At 49.4% G+C, this 15,324-nt stretch overlaps 1 protein-coding gene across 1 annotated transcript; it reads left to right on the top strand.

The window, feature by feature from the left end:
- Positions 1 to 538: 538 nt before the first annotated feature.
- CILP (cartilage intermediate layer protein) lies at positions 539 to 10,647 on the top strand. The gene is made up of 8 exons (XM_050903651.1): positions 539 to 599; positions 1,852 to 1,935; positions 2,925 to 2,978; positions 4,427 to 4,612; positions 5,768 to 6,082; positions 6,197 to 6,305; positions 6,771 to 6,928; positions 7,558 to 10,647. Exons 1-8 carry the CDS (start codon positions 539 to 541, stop codon positions 9,897 to 9,899), a joined length of 3,309 nt encoding a protein of 1,102 aa, XP_050759608.1. The 3' UTR covers positions 9,900 to 10,647.
- Positions 10,648 to 15,324: the final 4,677 nt, after the last annotated feature.

Below are 15,324 nucleotides of genomic sequence, written 5' to 3'. Positions count from 1 at the left end.
AGAGGCGCTCAGGAGCCTTCCCCCCTCCCCACGCTCCCAGGATAAGATGCTATTGTCGCACTAAGCCCAGTTTGCAGGCAGAGGGATGGAGGCACGAAGATGTCCCTGCTCATGTGGGGGCAGAGCGGGGTGCCGGAGGGCCCGTGGAGCCATGTGGGCTGCGAGAGCATCCCTGCAGAAGTGTTTAAGCTGTTAAAAAGCACTTTAAGGAGATGTCATTACAAAGCAGCGTTCTGCAGAATAGATTTGGGCTCAGATCTGACGGCAAGAAGCGGAGGGGATGCGAGCGCAGATGTGGAGCCCCTGCTGCTCCCCCCTCGGGGGCTAAGTGGGGGGCTGCTGGGGGTGGATGGGTGGGCAGGGCGTATAAGCGGCCCCGCGGCGTGTTTTGGACCGGTTCAGCCTGGGAGAAGCTCCCTGAAAGCAGCAGGACCCCGGCTGAGCCTCCACACCATCAGGCTTGTCTCTGCAGGTCTGGGGAAGGCAGGGGACGGCTGCGGATACTCCAAGAAGCCCCCAGTCACCTCTGGAGACAACGATGGTCACCGTGAAAGGATGGATCCTCCTCCTCCTCCTCCTGGGAGCCACGTCCGTTTTAGGTGAAGGTTAAACGTTTCTATTCCCGTCACCATGCTGTCCCCTGCCCGCGGGCACGCTGGCATGAAGGCACGTCCGCTGGCGGCCGCTGAGCCAGCAGACATGGGCTCGACACCGACGCCGGGTGCTGCTCTGGGTCAGCGCAGCGTTCGCCCGGCCAAACGACTTCTAGACGAGGGCTGGTGCCCGTCCAGCCCCCGGTGCATGGGTAAAGCCCGTCTGCGAGTCAGCCAGCCTCTGGTTGACCAGGGATGAGCCCCCTTGCCCACCGGCCATGATGGGACCCATCCCTGCCTGCCACCCCCGAGACCCCACGGCATCCAGCCCGCACCCTGGCTCCCATCCCAGCTCCCCTCTACTCCAAGTAGATCCACCCTGGCCGGTGCCTTATCCATCGCCCGAGCACGAACCAACCCAGCCTCTGAGCCGAGCCCTCGGGAAGCAGCGACGTGGCTCTTCTCCAGGAGAAGATGCGCAGGGGCAGCGGGATCTGTCTGCTGCTGGCTCTGGCGGGTCGCTCGTACCAAAGCCCTGAGCGATAAGCAACCTGCCCCTCTGCTCCAGCGGGTCTTGCAGAGAAAACCTGTTCGCAGGCTCTTTGGATTTGTTTTCCGAGGCTATAGAGGACTTTTGCCCTGAAGTACTCTGGCCAGACGCCCAGGGATAAGAACAGGGAGAGTCAATTTGTCGCTGGGGAGGTGCCCAGAAGCCCTGCTGAGCCCCCGGGAGCTGGGCACAGGCGAGAGCCGGTGCTGGGCAGCTTCGGGCTTAGCTCCCCAGTTTAAATGGGACTGGTCCCAGGAACCAGCCACAACCACCAGCTCCCCTTGGGCATGCAGGTGGCCAGCAAGTGCAGAAACCAGTCCATGTCCCATAGCGACAACCAACCTCATCCACCTCGGGTTCATTTCTCCCCGCGCAGGGAGGGGCAGGACATATTTTATATCTCCAGCTATAAAAAGATGATTTGATCTGAGCTGCTCCAACACAGAAAGCACAAAAAAGTTTTCCTTGAGTGATAAGGGAAATGGCAAATTTGCATCACACCTGAGCCGCGGTGATGCTGTGGAACATCTCCGTCACACGCTTCACTTGGCGTCTCCTGCACGGCATCCCACAGGAGCTCTAACCGGCAGCTCTAACCAGTCACAACCCAAAGGGAAATCTGAAAAACTGAGCCTAAGGATGCCCAATCCCTTGAATCTAATGAATTTATTATTAATCTAATTTAATCTCTAATTTATTGACCCTTAGGTCAAAGGCTTCTGAAACCAGCCCTCGGCAGGATCCAGATAGGACAGAAAACCTTCAGCCCGCTGGTAATGCTCAGCTTGGAGAGTAAGTTATTTCCCAGCTCAGGCGGCTTTCCCTCGCCGAGACAAGGGGTGTTTGCATGTGTATTATTTTTTTCAGCCTTAATTTACAACCGAACAATATTATTTGAGTAGATGAAGACATTTAGGCAATGGAATAAATGTTAATCATCCGCGAGCTCCTGTAGGGTTCTGGCTATCGCTGACACACGCTGTTGGCTCCTCTCCTGGAAAAGTGAAGGTCAAGTGCGTGACCACAGCCCCGATTTCCCGCGGGAGGCACGCACGGGCTGGGAGGGCGAGGAGAGCCCAGGGATGGGCGAGCACACGTTCCGACCTGCCTTTCCCCTGCCCACCCTGTCCCCACGCCTGGGGCAGTCTGCAACACCATTCCTTTCGAATTAAAGCCCGTGGGGCATTAATTACCTGTACAGCCCGCTCTGCTCGTTAGTCCCCAGGAGATACCCTGACCCCTCAAGCTTTACTGCCCAGCGCTCAGGATTTAAATTCCAGCAGAGACTGAAAGGCTGACTGCTGATGCCATAGCCGAGGGATTAGGGGACTTTCCCAGCCTCCCATCCCGCTCCCAGCAGTTCTCTTAGCCGCTGGGGAGAATCAAAGCACTGAAAACACGGACACTCAGAGAGAGGTCTCCTCCACCTGCTGAGAGTTATTTTTAGGAAAACTACCAGGAAAATTGTTTTCCCCTCAAAGTGGATGGCATAAGGCAGCGATGCTGAGGCTGGGGCTCGCAGAGCAGGGGCTGACTCGCGCTTCTCTAGGGAGAAATAAAGCAAAATCTTGAGTTTTTGACCAATGCAATTGGAAACTAAAGCATCTGCCTTTGGCAGCAGTGAGCTGTAAACTCAGTTTTTGCCTCCAGGAGAGGGTGTGCCAGACCTGGTCGGGTTGAGCAGTCGGGCTTGGTGCAGCCAGTCCGGTGGGACAAACTGGTGCTCGGCCAGGGAGCTGGCAGACCCTGCCTGAATCACCCCGCGCCTCCTCTGCCCGCAGGTACGAGGAGCAGCTCTCACCGGGGAGACCCGACCTTCACCTACGCCAGACGCAGTACGTTCCTGCCGGCCAGTGCCGTGGGGTAGCCCTGTCCCTCCGCACGTCCCCGCCAGCGCTCGACCCCTTGGCTTCTCCCTCGTCGTCCGCTTTCTGCTTTTTCTGCTGTCGAGGTGCTACCCAGAGCCCTATAATGCCATTTTCCTCCACAGGACTCCCCTCCTTTCTTATCATCACTGGCCCCGCGGATTAAAGCAGCCGATCCCAAACAAGCTTAGGATCTTACTGAGACCCCACTTCAATTTGTTGCACGTTAAATTTTTGCTCGAGGCAAGTACAGACGGGCGTTTATCCATGTGCTGCCTGGGATGGGACCACGTCCCCAAGCCCACCTCCTCCTGCATCCCTCCCAAATTGCTAAATAAGGCCTACGGATTCGCCACTTGGGATGCTGAACTTGGAGATGCTGATGTGCCAACAAATTAAAAACTCACCCATCTAAGCCAAGCGCTCGCTCCAAACCAGCCATGACACTGCTGTGGCTGCTCTCATTTAAATGCTCTTTTCCAGCCACCTGCTTTTGTAAGCCAGGGGTTCGTTTTCAACCATCACTATTGGAACAGTCCAGCCGTGTGCCTGTCTGCCTTGCTAGGAAATAACCCAACCTGGTTTATTACAAATCGGGTGGAAGAGTAGGTGTGGGAGATAACACGGCCCACGTCTCCAAGAAACCTCATTTTTAGAAATTTTAGTCACAAGCGCATCCTCGTAAACGTTATTAGAACATTGTCATTTAAAAATAAACCCATACCACAGACTTGGAGTGGATCTCACCCATTCAAAGCAGCTTAAATTAATACCATCTAGTAGCCCGGTTAAAGAAATTCCTTTAAAAATCTAACCGCATATTAAACTCTCAATAAACCCTCTTTGTGTTTAACAAATCAGCTGGCCCCTAACATGCTCAGCCTGCTCGGTAGCATCTTAGGCTTCTGTTTTGCACACAGTAAAACTGGTGCTCACAATAGGACACACGCTTCCCCTACAGCGAACATATGTTGAAGTATGGTTAAAGACATTCAACATGATCATATCAACAATTTTACCCTTTTTTTTGTTTGTTTGTTTTTATTTAACCACATTTGAAACGCAGGCGAGCATTGCCCCTCAGACAGCATTTAAATGACAATGTGTGTTTGATTTCCTTTAAGCCAAAGTTATTCAACACTAAGCATGAGCTGCGTGCACTTTGCTCCCCTCGAGTTTATCTTAATCATCCTGAATTCGGTAGCCTGCGGGAATTAAGTCAGAAGCCTTCAGACGCCTTCTCCTGCTTTATTTCCCAGCTCCCTGAACATGCTTTGAGTTTGTTTAATCCATGTGGTGCATAATATCCAAATGCATAGTCTGAGCTATATAGAAGCTGCTAAGAAAACAACTGCCCGTTTTCGGGCAGCTGTACGTGTAATATGCGTCTCAGTAACACAGCACTGATGTTTTTCAAGGTCCACTGGTGCAAGATTCAAAAAGGTTTTTGTCTCCATGGTCGAAATGGAGCGAGTGCTCAGCAAAGTGTGGCCAAACCGGTGTGCAGAAGCGTACCAGATCCTGCCTAGCTGAGCGCCTCTGGGGCACGCACTGTAACGAAGCAACCGAGGAAGGGCGGCTCTGCATTGGACATGTTTGCTCAGGTGCTCCTATAACCTCACTTACGGGCAGGGGATGATGTCCTGACCTCACCACTGCGTAGGCGTTGTCCTCCCTTCACTGCTATTTTACCATCTTTCTCTCCCTTGCCGGAATTTTATGATGCCGGTCCCTTCCCAAGCAGGGCTGGAGAGTACTAAGGGAGCAGAGCACGGGGAGTTTGTAGCCAAATAGCAAATAAGGGGGGGATCCAGATATGGGGAATGATCAGGGACCCATAAAGATCCTGGGGATACAGGAAAAATCTCATTAATCTTGTTATAACAGCAGCTCTGAAGGTGGAGTCAGCGATTGCAGGCAGCTGCCTCCATGCAATCTCCAGGAAGGAGAAGAGTTGGGAATATCGAATTGCCACAGCCCCTGCTGAAGGGGCTTGTAATTAATTATATTATTCTTATAATCCCCTTTTAAACAAATCATTCTGAAAATAGTCTATGTTTTCTCCAGGAAAGTTGTTTCAGGTTTTCCCTGATTTCTTCCATTTATTTCCAGCTATAAAAAAAATTACCAGGTAGCTGCTGTACAGGGATGCTCTGCGATTGTAAAAGGAATGACCTGAGCCCTTGCCTTGGGAAGAGACAGATTATTATTTAGGATTAATCACTATAGGTAATGAAAATGTTTCAGACTCACTGTTTGGGAGACCATTCGTTAAACCTGTCGGGTAATGGTCCTTTGGCAATTCACCTATGTCCTGCCCAAGCCAGGATACCATTGAATAGGGGAGACAGCTTTTAAGACAGACCAAAGTCATGACTTTTGGGCATGAGTTAGTAACAGAAACCTCCAAAGTTTAAGGCATTTGGATTTGTACTTTTGCCAGGGTTGAGCTAAGAGCTCACATGCTGATCTGGATTCAAATTTCCCCGAAATTCAGCCCTTTGGGGAAGGTAAAGAACAGTTCCTAGCTGTAATTATATCCACGTGGCTGCTTTCTACTAATTGTCAGGTTCAAAATGACATCGTCCCTGTGTTTCTAATGCACAGCTGCTGATAATCAGTAAAATATGTTTTGGATACAATTTATTCCTTATGCAGTATCTGCCTTATTGCGTCTAAATTAAAAGCAGACGCGAGACCGTGCCGCGAGCGTTATGGGGACTCGGGGCTGCTTTCTGACCTGCCTGCCTCTCCTCTAGCCTGCACCATCAGCTGCCCCATGGGCCGCGTCAACGCCGACTGCGATGCCTGCATGTGCGAGGATGCAACCCTCCACGGGAAGGTCTCTCTCGAGGACGGGTCGCCTGCTGCCGATGCCCGGGTCTACCTGCAAGCCAAGAAACTCAAGCTGTTGACAACGGCCGATAACAGGGGCATGTTTAGGATCCCGGGGGTTTGTCCCGATGGCAAAAACACCCTTAAAATAAAGAAAGCCAAATATGCAGCAGCGACTGTCACCGTGCCTGAGAGCAACAGAAGAAACCTGGCGATCGAAGTGCAGCTGCAACGATCAGGTAGCCCCAAAGCAGGGCGGGGGGGGAATGCAGGAGGCTTTACGCAGTAATCAGAAATAAACCGTGATTTTAGGAGGGGAAGAGTAACGAGATGGCCTTTTCCTCCTCCCGCAGGCAAACCCTACATTTTCAGGAGCCCCGAGGACAAAGCCAGGAGAGTGGGACAGAGCGTGTCGCTCTGCTGCGATGCCCTCGGCAGCCCGGCCCCCGACCGCTACCTCTGGTAAGGAACTCGAGTTTGGTCAGGCAGAAGTCTTAGCTGTCCCACGGATTCAATTTTTATTTCCTTACCATCTCCATGAAGGTGGGTTTTTTTAGCGATAAAAAGCTAAATACACCGATTGCTGCAAATGATGGTTTCCTCGAGATGCGCAGAGCTGGCGTTTCTCGCAGGTGCAGTAATGTCATCTGCCCAGGGACCTCCTGGAAAAACATCCAAGCAAGAGTTTGAAAAACCTCAGCAGGCACGACTGGCAGCTCTGCCTGCCTGCCAACTGCCGGCACATCTCAGTACTGCCAGGGAAAGGGGAATAATTTTTAGGTGATGCCCCTAGCCAGACCACAAATGGGGAAACTGAGGCAAGAGGTCTGGCAAAATCCACACGGCAGGATGCAGGATTAGGCCATCACTCTGCTCTGGCCAGGCGATCAGCCTCTGTCCCCTTAACTGCCTGCCTGTTCCTGGCAGGTACCACAATGGCTCACTGCTGGATCCCTCCTTATACAAATATAAAAACAACCTGGTTCTGAAGAACCTCAAGAGAGACCAGTCTGGAGAGTATTTCTGCAAGGCCAGCAGCGCCGGGGGGTCGGCGAAGTCCCAATCTGCCAAACTTGCCGTCATAGGTAAGAGAAAACGTGCAAGAGGCACTCCAAGCAGCTGGGGAGGCGGCGGTGTGCAGCAACCAGAAATTGTGATGCATGTGGGAAAGAAAAGTCGCAGGAAAAATATTTGGGGTTTATTTCATGCATCTGTTAGCAGATAAGCTTGCGTGAGCGGGTTATGAAGCAGATGCTCTCTACAAACTGGAGCTCTGGATTGCAGGTGACCTGCCAAACTCAATCTGCTGCTTTCAGCAGATTTCTCACTGTACTTGCTGCCTGACGTGAATATTTCTGTTTGTTTAGGGTTTTTTTTTTTTAAACCTTGGGACACATTTTAGTCTGTCCATAGCCAAAAAGCCAGGCAGCTGCAGAACATCTAGCTGAGGGTGGGTTGGATGGCAGCGGTGGGTAAGCAGGAGCTGGGATGCTCCTGCAAACAGCACTGCTCTTAATCAGGTACCTGAAGTTAAAGCTGAGCACCTGCTTCACCAGAACAGAGGCCAGATGAATTCAGCTAACCAAAATCTTGCAAAACATCTCTTTATGGCTGCAAAAACCCCACTGTTATTGGAAGCTCTGAGGGTTTCAGACCACAGAGTGATGACTGTACAATTATTTCATGCTGCTCATTAAGAAATCCTATTCAACAGGGAGACAAGAGGCAGCCTGCAACTCCCAACCCCAAAGCCACCTCATCCAACTTCCTCACGACTGCTTCCAAAAAGCAACGAACTCCTTCTACTACGACGTGGGCAAGTGCCCAGCGAAGACCTGCGCTGGGAAGCTGGATAAGGGACTCCGGTGTAAGGACAACGTCGCCTACTGCTGCGGGGTGTCCAAGATGGAAACCAGAGACATCTCCTGCAATGGGTACACGCTCCCCACTAAAGTCGTCGTAGAATGCGGCTGCAAAAAATGCACCGAGACCAAAATAACGGTTCGAGGCAGAGCCACAGCAGCAGATAATGGTGAGCCACTGAGGTTTGGCCACATCTACATGGGGAACAAGAGAGTGAGTATGACCGGCTACAAGGGAACGTTCTCCATCCAAGTCCCAGCAGACACGGAGAGACTGGTTCTAACTTTCGTCGATCGGCTGCAGAAGTTTGTGAACACAACGAAAGTTCTGCCCTTCAAGGAAAACGGAGGTGCTGTGTTTCATGAGATCAAGCTACTAAGAAAGAAAGCCCCTCTTACACTGGAATCCACCGAAACCAATGTGATTTCTTTGGGAGAAATGGAAGAAGATGATCCAATTGCCGAATTAGAAATTCCTCCCAATGCATTTTATAGGAAAAATGGAGAAGCCTACAGAGGCAAAGTGAAAGCCAGCGTGACATTTCTGGACCCAAGAAACATCTCAACGGCCGCTGTGACACAAAGTGACCTGAACTTTGTAGATGAGGAAGGAGACATATTTCCGCTCCGCACGTACGGCATGTTTTCCGTGGACTTCACTGACGAACGGGGCACCGAGTCTCTTAATGCAGAAGAGGTGAAGGTTCATTTGGATGCTGCTCAGGTCAAGATGCCAGAGCACCTGCAAGAGATGAAGCTTTGGTCCCTGAACCCGGAGACAGGATTATGGGAGGAAGAAGGGGACTTCAACCTTGAGAAAAGCAGACGGCGCAAAAGGGAGGAGAGAACTTTTTTGGTTGGGAACATGGAGATCAAAGAAAGGCGGCTTTTTAACCTGGACGTCCCAGAGAGCAGACGGTGCTACGTCAAAGTCCGAGCCTACAGAAGCGAGAGATTTCTGCAAAGCGAGCAGATCCAAGGGGTTGTGATTTCTGTTATAAACATGGAGCCAGAACCGGGGTTCTCATCCAACCCCCGAGCATGGGGCCGTTTCGATAGCGTGGTCACTGGTCCCAACGGCGCCTGCGTGCCCGCCTTCTGCGATGAGCAAAACCCTGAGGCCTACACAGCTTATATGTTGGCGAGCATGGGGGGCGAAGAGCTCGAAGCTGTGTCCTCTGCTCCCAAACTCAACCCTAATGCTATTGGGGTCCCACAGCCATATCTCAACAAGCTCAACTACAGGAGAACAGACCATGAGGACTCCAACACTAAGAAAACAGCATTCAGCATTAACATGGCCAAGCCAAGCCCTAACTCCCCAGAAGAGAACGATGGCCCTATTTATGCCTATGAAAACCTAAGAGAATGTGAGGAAGCTCCACACAACGCTGCTCACTTCAGGTTTTACAGGATAGAGGGAGACCGGTACGACTACAACACCGTTCCCTTCAGTGAAGATGACCTCATGAGCTGGACCGATGACTACCTGGCGTGGTGGCCCAAGCCCATGGAATTTAGGGCCTGCTACATTAAAGTAAAAATAAATGGACCCCAAGAGGTGAACGTAAGATCTCGTAACATGGGTGGGACACACCCGCGTACCATTGGCAAGCTCTACGGCATCCGGGATGTCCGCAGCATTCGTGACTCCGAGCAGCCGGACGTGTCAGCAGCCTGCCTGGAGTTCAAGTGCAGCGGCATGCTCTTCGACCAAGACCGTGTGGACCGCACGCTCGTGCGAGTGGTCCCACAAGGCAGCTGCCGCCGAGAAAGCGTCAACAGCATGCTCCACGAGTACCTGGTGAACCACCTCCCCATGGCTACAAACAACGACTCCAGCGAGTACACAATGCTGGCTCCTCTCGACCCGCTGGGACACAACTACGGCATCTACACCGTCACTGACCAAGACCCGAGGATCGCCAAGGAAATCGCCCTGGGCAGGTGTTTCGATGGCACGTCTGATGGCACCTCCAGAACCATGAAGAGCAACATTGGCGTTGGGTTGACTTTCACTTGTTCGGAGAGGAGTGCAGCAGAGCAAAGCATCTTCCAGTCTCAGAGGAGCTCGGGCCAGCAGTCCACACTGGTTCTGCCAGGGGAGAGCCCCGCGTACCGAAGGCAGCCGGCAAGCCGCCGAATCACCCAAGGCAGGATCCCGATGAGAGGTCAACGTTCTCCCACATACTAGAGCTGTATAGGAGCCTCGGTAAAGTCGCTCACACTCGATTAAATATAATTTGAAAGTAACATCTACCTGCTAATAACCTAATTCAAAGCTAGTAGGTGTCATTATTTTTGAGACATAATTAAGGTGCACTTTTTTTTTCTTTTTTTTTTGCACCAGAAAGGAAAGACATAAGGCAAAAATTGGGGGCCAGTAGTGGTAGTGAGTTCGTGTCTTATTAAATGCATCCATAAAAATCTTCTTTCTGCCTGACATTAAACAGCTTCACAAGATAGCCTAAAGGGAAGACTAAACACATGATCCAATTAAGTCACGTACATAAAACATTCTTCTGTTCTGCATCTGCAGACTTTGCCAGCCCAAGTACCTGTACAGTAGTTGGTAACATGAAAAGGAATAAACTGATTTCCTCATACCGAATTCAACTGCAAGGTTTTGTACTTGAAATGTAAGTATTTTATTTATTTCTAGCTTGTTTTAGAATGACTGTATTCAAGCTAAACTACCGGCAGCTGCATTTCTAAGAACTCACATGCTCGATAGCACGGAGAAGCCATGTGGATTTGTAGGCTCCACATGGATAAAACTACAGTTTTCTCTTGCTTCTTGCATTATTTGACAAGAAAATCCATGCTCTATGATAGGGTAGGTTAATAAAAAAAGTCATTTTGTAACTTCGACAATGCTGTGTTGCTTTTGTGTTTGAAATGCTCAAGTAAATAAACCACGTGTAGAGCTGACCAAAGAATAACCTGCAAAATTTCACCTTTCTGTTCACAAACGTGTCACAGCTTTATCAATGCGAGACTGATCCTGGGTATGGGTGAGGGGTTTGGTGGGTTGCTGGTGCTCCCCCACGTCCAGGGCTTGGCCGCGGTGTGCTGCGGTCAGGCAATCTGTCCCCAGCTTGAGATGTGGAGAGTCAGCAACGGTGCTGGGAGAAGCAGAGCAGCAGGTCTGGGGAAGGGATGAACTAAGGAGGCAGCAGCAGGGCTCCCACAGTGGGACAAGATGGTGGGGGAAAGAGGGCTGGGAACCCAGGCTTTCAGGATGATAGGAAACCAGGCAATGTAAGAGCAGGGCTGGGAGGTGCAGAGACAGGGAGAAGACAGGCTTCCCTCCATATTCAGCAGCAGTGAGCAGGACGCTGCTGGGCAAGAAGCTGCTCTTAGCTGAAGGTACGGACGGCCACAGAAGGGGTGAGACAGCGATCCGTCTCCAAGTGCCCTATTAAGTTGCCCTATCAAACCCCCACTACTTCTAGAGCGGAATCGAGGACTTCACCAGCACAGAAGACGTCGTGTTTACACCCAAACACTGGCAATAAACTTTTGGGGTGCAGGCAACCCAGCAAGCCTCTAACACCGGAATTTCCACCGAGAGAGATCACAAAAAGGTGGGCAGTGCTACTGGATGAAAACACATGCCCAAGCGTTGGATTCCCCTCTCCTACCTGATCCCCTCCCATGGGTAAGAAGCCAGTTCTAGGTCTATGCTGTCTTACCTACAGCCCATCAAGGGCACGGGGAATCTTTCGATAGCGTTTAGCAAGCTTCAGAACAGGCTCACAGGTCTGACACAGGGCACCCCAGGCATTAAACACAGAGCTGTGCAGCCTGAACTATGCTTAAAAAGGTAAAAAAACCCCTTAATCTATGTTTTTATGCAAATTGACAGTTATCAAAGAGAAGCAGAAAAGGAAGAGCTGTGGAATACTCTGGCACATCCTCTTCATACCAATGAATTTAGACTCTGTGTGTTTTCTTTTGTGTCTAGTCTGCTGCAAGGGCTTGGCGCGAGTTGGGGCCAAGGCAGCCAGTGGGGAGCATTAGCTCGGACCTTCCCACAGAGCTCTTGGCTTGTGCCGCAGACTTGCAGAGAAATGTCTCTTCCCTTTGCTCCCCTCCTCCTCTGCAGACAGACAGCCAAATCCTGAACTTAAGTTTCATCACTTCAAGGGTGAAGTAACACAAATGACTTCTACAGACCAACCCAGGAGATACATGGATGAAAGCAGGCTCGGGATCTGGTCCCTGTGCTGCATGTGGGCTTGCCAGAGCAAAACACAGCTGAGTAGAGGGCTCTTCCTTTTGGGGAGAAATGTCTGTTTAACAGGAATGAAATGGTCACAGCCCTACAGCCTGAAATTCTGCCTATCCGTGAAACAGCAAGAAGCTCTCCAAGTTTCCCCGATCTGTCCCCCACTGCAGCTTAACTCCGACTTGGAGGAACAAACTAATCTCCACACTCACCAAGTCCCTGAGCTCTTGGAGGAGGCTGCTGGCAGAGCACATTGGACACAGAGCAAGACAGACGTTTCAAACATGGGTGCTTAAGCATTATCGACAGAAAACAAGCTGGACCCAACAACCACCACTCAGTGCTAACACTTCATCATTACCGATGAGCCACCATGCCAAATACATTAAGGAAGTTTATCTAGGAGAAAAGCTACAGCAGGTCCTGGCATCCACCCCTCACGCAAGTTTTATGCTGTAGTTCAATGTCAGTTCTGACTTCTTGAGCTTGTGTTTATGGTCAGTGTACGGCAATGTCCTTTCTGCAACCTGAAAGCTAACCCACGCTCCCACATATCAAAGGAGAGCATCAGCCGGAGGAACGCAGGAGGGCTGCGACTCAGCTCCTCCCTCGGCCTTAGCCTTCGGACCACCAACCTTGAGAAACAGGCTGAAGCAGGAGACCTGGCTCCTAAACATCGGCAGGTTTGCGGCTAATGGCAAAGCATCTTCCATTAAGGTCACTTAGTTTCCAACCCTCAGATAAATCTGGTGACCTATCCCTCCTCCTGTTTTTAAGAAAGGGAAAACATTGCTTCCCAGAAGCTATCAGGCTGTCAGCAGTTAGGATAAACAAGAGAAGAGATATTCTTGTCTAGTTTCAACCTTCAAATTATTCAGGGATTTTGCAATCAACTTTCTAAAAAGACTCAAGTACTCCTGTGATTAGTCACTCACACTTTTTGTTTATTTGTAATTTATTCAGCAGAAAACAGGAATAAAGAGGTTTCCTAGGAAGCAGGGGGAGTAGGAAGGTTTCAGATCATGAAACAGATGCATCTAACTGCGAGTCACCAGCATCCTAGGAAATATCACTCCCTCTAACATTTATTTGAAATCATCCCTGTCCAACACCAGAGCCCTTCTGGTGCCCAAACATTTTGCAGGTCTACCAGTAATTTGGCTTCAGTGATCTTAAACTGAGCCGTAGCAGATGCTGGGTCTATGACTGCCTCTGCTACTTTCCCTCTCTCGTCCGAGAGGAGGACAGCTGTTTTATTTTGCTAGTATCACTTTCCAATTGCTAGGGTGGCTGTACTTGACCTCAGCAGTGGTACTGGGGATTAAATCACCACGTCTATGTTCCAGAGTCAACCCTGACATGCTATTCCACACCTCATCAGTGAATGCCCCATTTTTGTTTTGTCTGTTCTGCAAAAATAATCAGATTTTCATTACCTACCAAGTTAAATCCCTACAGAGCCAGGTGAAAGCAAAGTTTCCAAAGAGACATTTCGGCTAACAGCTGCCTGGGGAACACCAATTCCCTTTAAAGCTTCTCTACCATGCCAAAAATAGCATGCCAAAGATTTCCTCCATAATAAAATAGACTAATCTTACCCTCTTTTCCTCCATAAAACAACTGGAGTAAAAGTTGGGCGTATTCAGAGCTAGGACATTAACTGTTAAGCAACAAAGAACTGTCTAATCTTTGATAACCTCTTGCATAGAAAGCAGTTCTGAGAAGCCCTAAAGCCAACACTGCACAGATCGAAAGATTAAATTACAAGTATAGGTATCCTGGCTACAATATGGTTTAGACATTATTTGGTATTAAACAACTAACTGAAGACGTTCTGTACTAGATTTTCACGATCTTCTGCCCAGCTGACCTTGGTTTTCCCCTAAAAGAGATGCAGCGAGCACCATCTACAGGGTTTCTGAGCATATGCCACCTCAAACTCCCCCAAAGACGCAGGGAAACTCTTCGTTGTTGCTTTATGCTTTAGTTAGAACTGAAATTACCGCCTGCCAGCGATGACTAACAGCAACAGATCTCACACGAGGAGCAATCTACAACTGTCAGCGAGAGATGTACAAATTGCCCTCGAGGTTCTCTCCGATGCTAACATCTAACACAGACACTGCTGGCTGGAAGCTGATATTCCAACTAGCAGCAGTAATGCCACCCAGCAATAACATGGCTTTGCTCCGTGTCGTTTCGGAGATGCAAAGGATAGAAACGTAGTTCGTCTTTGCTACCAACTTTACGATGCCAGAGCAGATTCCAAAAAGCAAAGGAGTTAAAGAACTTTCAAGGAATTTTCCTCAAAAGCCATTCCTAGGAACAAAGCAGTTGATTTAACAGTTTGGTCATCTGAAAACTTTTAACCTTAAATTGCCTGAACTTTTGATACTGTATTCTTTCTGTGGGAGTCACATCTCACCGTTCATTTTGCTCAGGTCATAGTGAACAATTCATTTTCCAGTGCCTGGGGACCTGGTACATCAGAAAAGTTGGGTCCACCCATGCTAACAGATAACTAAAATACTTCACTTCTCCTAAGTTCAAAATTCTTTATCATTTGTGCTTAAAATTATCTATAAATTGTGGTGCTGGGTTTTTGGGTGGTGGTTTTTTTTTTGTGTACTCATTTCTCTGCTAATTCAATTTCTGATACAATCCATGCCTGAGGCCAGACCCCTACCATGCAGCTGATTAGTGTCAAAAACCTCACTGTCTATGGGGAAGGGGCTTTAGAGAAAATGTTCTTATCCTCAGCAAACATTGAATATTTGAATTCCAATGATGCCTAGGAGCGTTCTTTAAAAATAACTGATGAAAAATCCCCAGAAGCTCCAGCAGGGAGAATACAAGGCAAGCAGCCATACAGCTGAGACCAGGGATGTAACAAAACCCAGAAAACCCCCAAACCCACCCACCATCCCCACAAACACAGAAAAAACCCACTCACCCACCCGCCCACCATCCCTTCTATTGGCATAAGGGGATAACTAACCTTTCATAGACTGATCTGAACAGAGTGAAAGCAAAATGACTTCACAACCTCTACTTGCAAGTAGTAGGTGGGAGCAAAACACAAAAATACATCATTTGCTTGGAAACAAACTTGCCTGTTTCGTAACTTCTGCAGCACAAATTGCACCCTTGAGTCTGTGGTCAGAGACAAAAGGAATTCTCCACAGCAGCCTGACTTCCACCTTGCTGTTGTTTCCAGTTTTTGACTGTGATTCATAGGCTTGGATTTCTTGGAGGATCATGTGTTCTGGAAAACCTGTCAGGGCAGATTAATTGCTGGACCAATGGCAATTAAAAAAAAATACTGCAGCATCTGCTTTAACAGATGCTTCTTCAGAAACATTTGAATCCATGTGATACAACACATTTT

This window comes from Gymnogyps californianus, chromosome 11, assembly GCF_018139145.2.
Source record: "Gymnogyps californianus isolate 813 chromosome 11, ASM1813914v2, whole genome shotgun sequence".
NCBI lineage: Eukaryota > Metazoa > Chordata > Aves > Accipitriformes > Cathartidae > Gymnogyps > Gymnogyps californianus.
This window is presented reverse-complemented; position numbering and strand designations above follow the sequence as displayed.

Bases quoted from the DNA above. Each gene is read 5' to 3' on its own strand.
- CILP (XM_050903651.1), top strand. From the start codon at position 539: ATGGTCACCGTGAAAGGATGGATCCTCCTCCTCCTCCTCCTGGGAGCC. The intron at 2,979-4,426 runs GTACGTTCCTGC...ATGTTTTTCAAG, and splicing joins CTTCACCTACGCCAGACGCA to GTCCACTGGTGCAAGATTCA. The intron at 6,083-6,196 runs GTAGCCCCAAAG...CTCCTCCCGCAG, and splicing joins AGTGCAGCTGCAACGATCAG to GCAAACCCTACATTTTCAGG.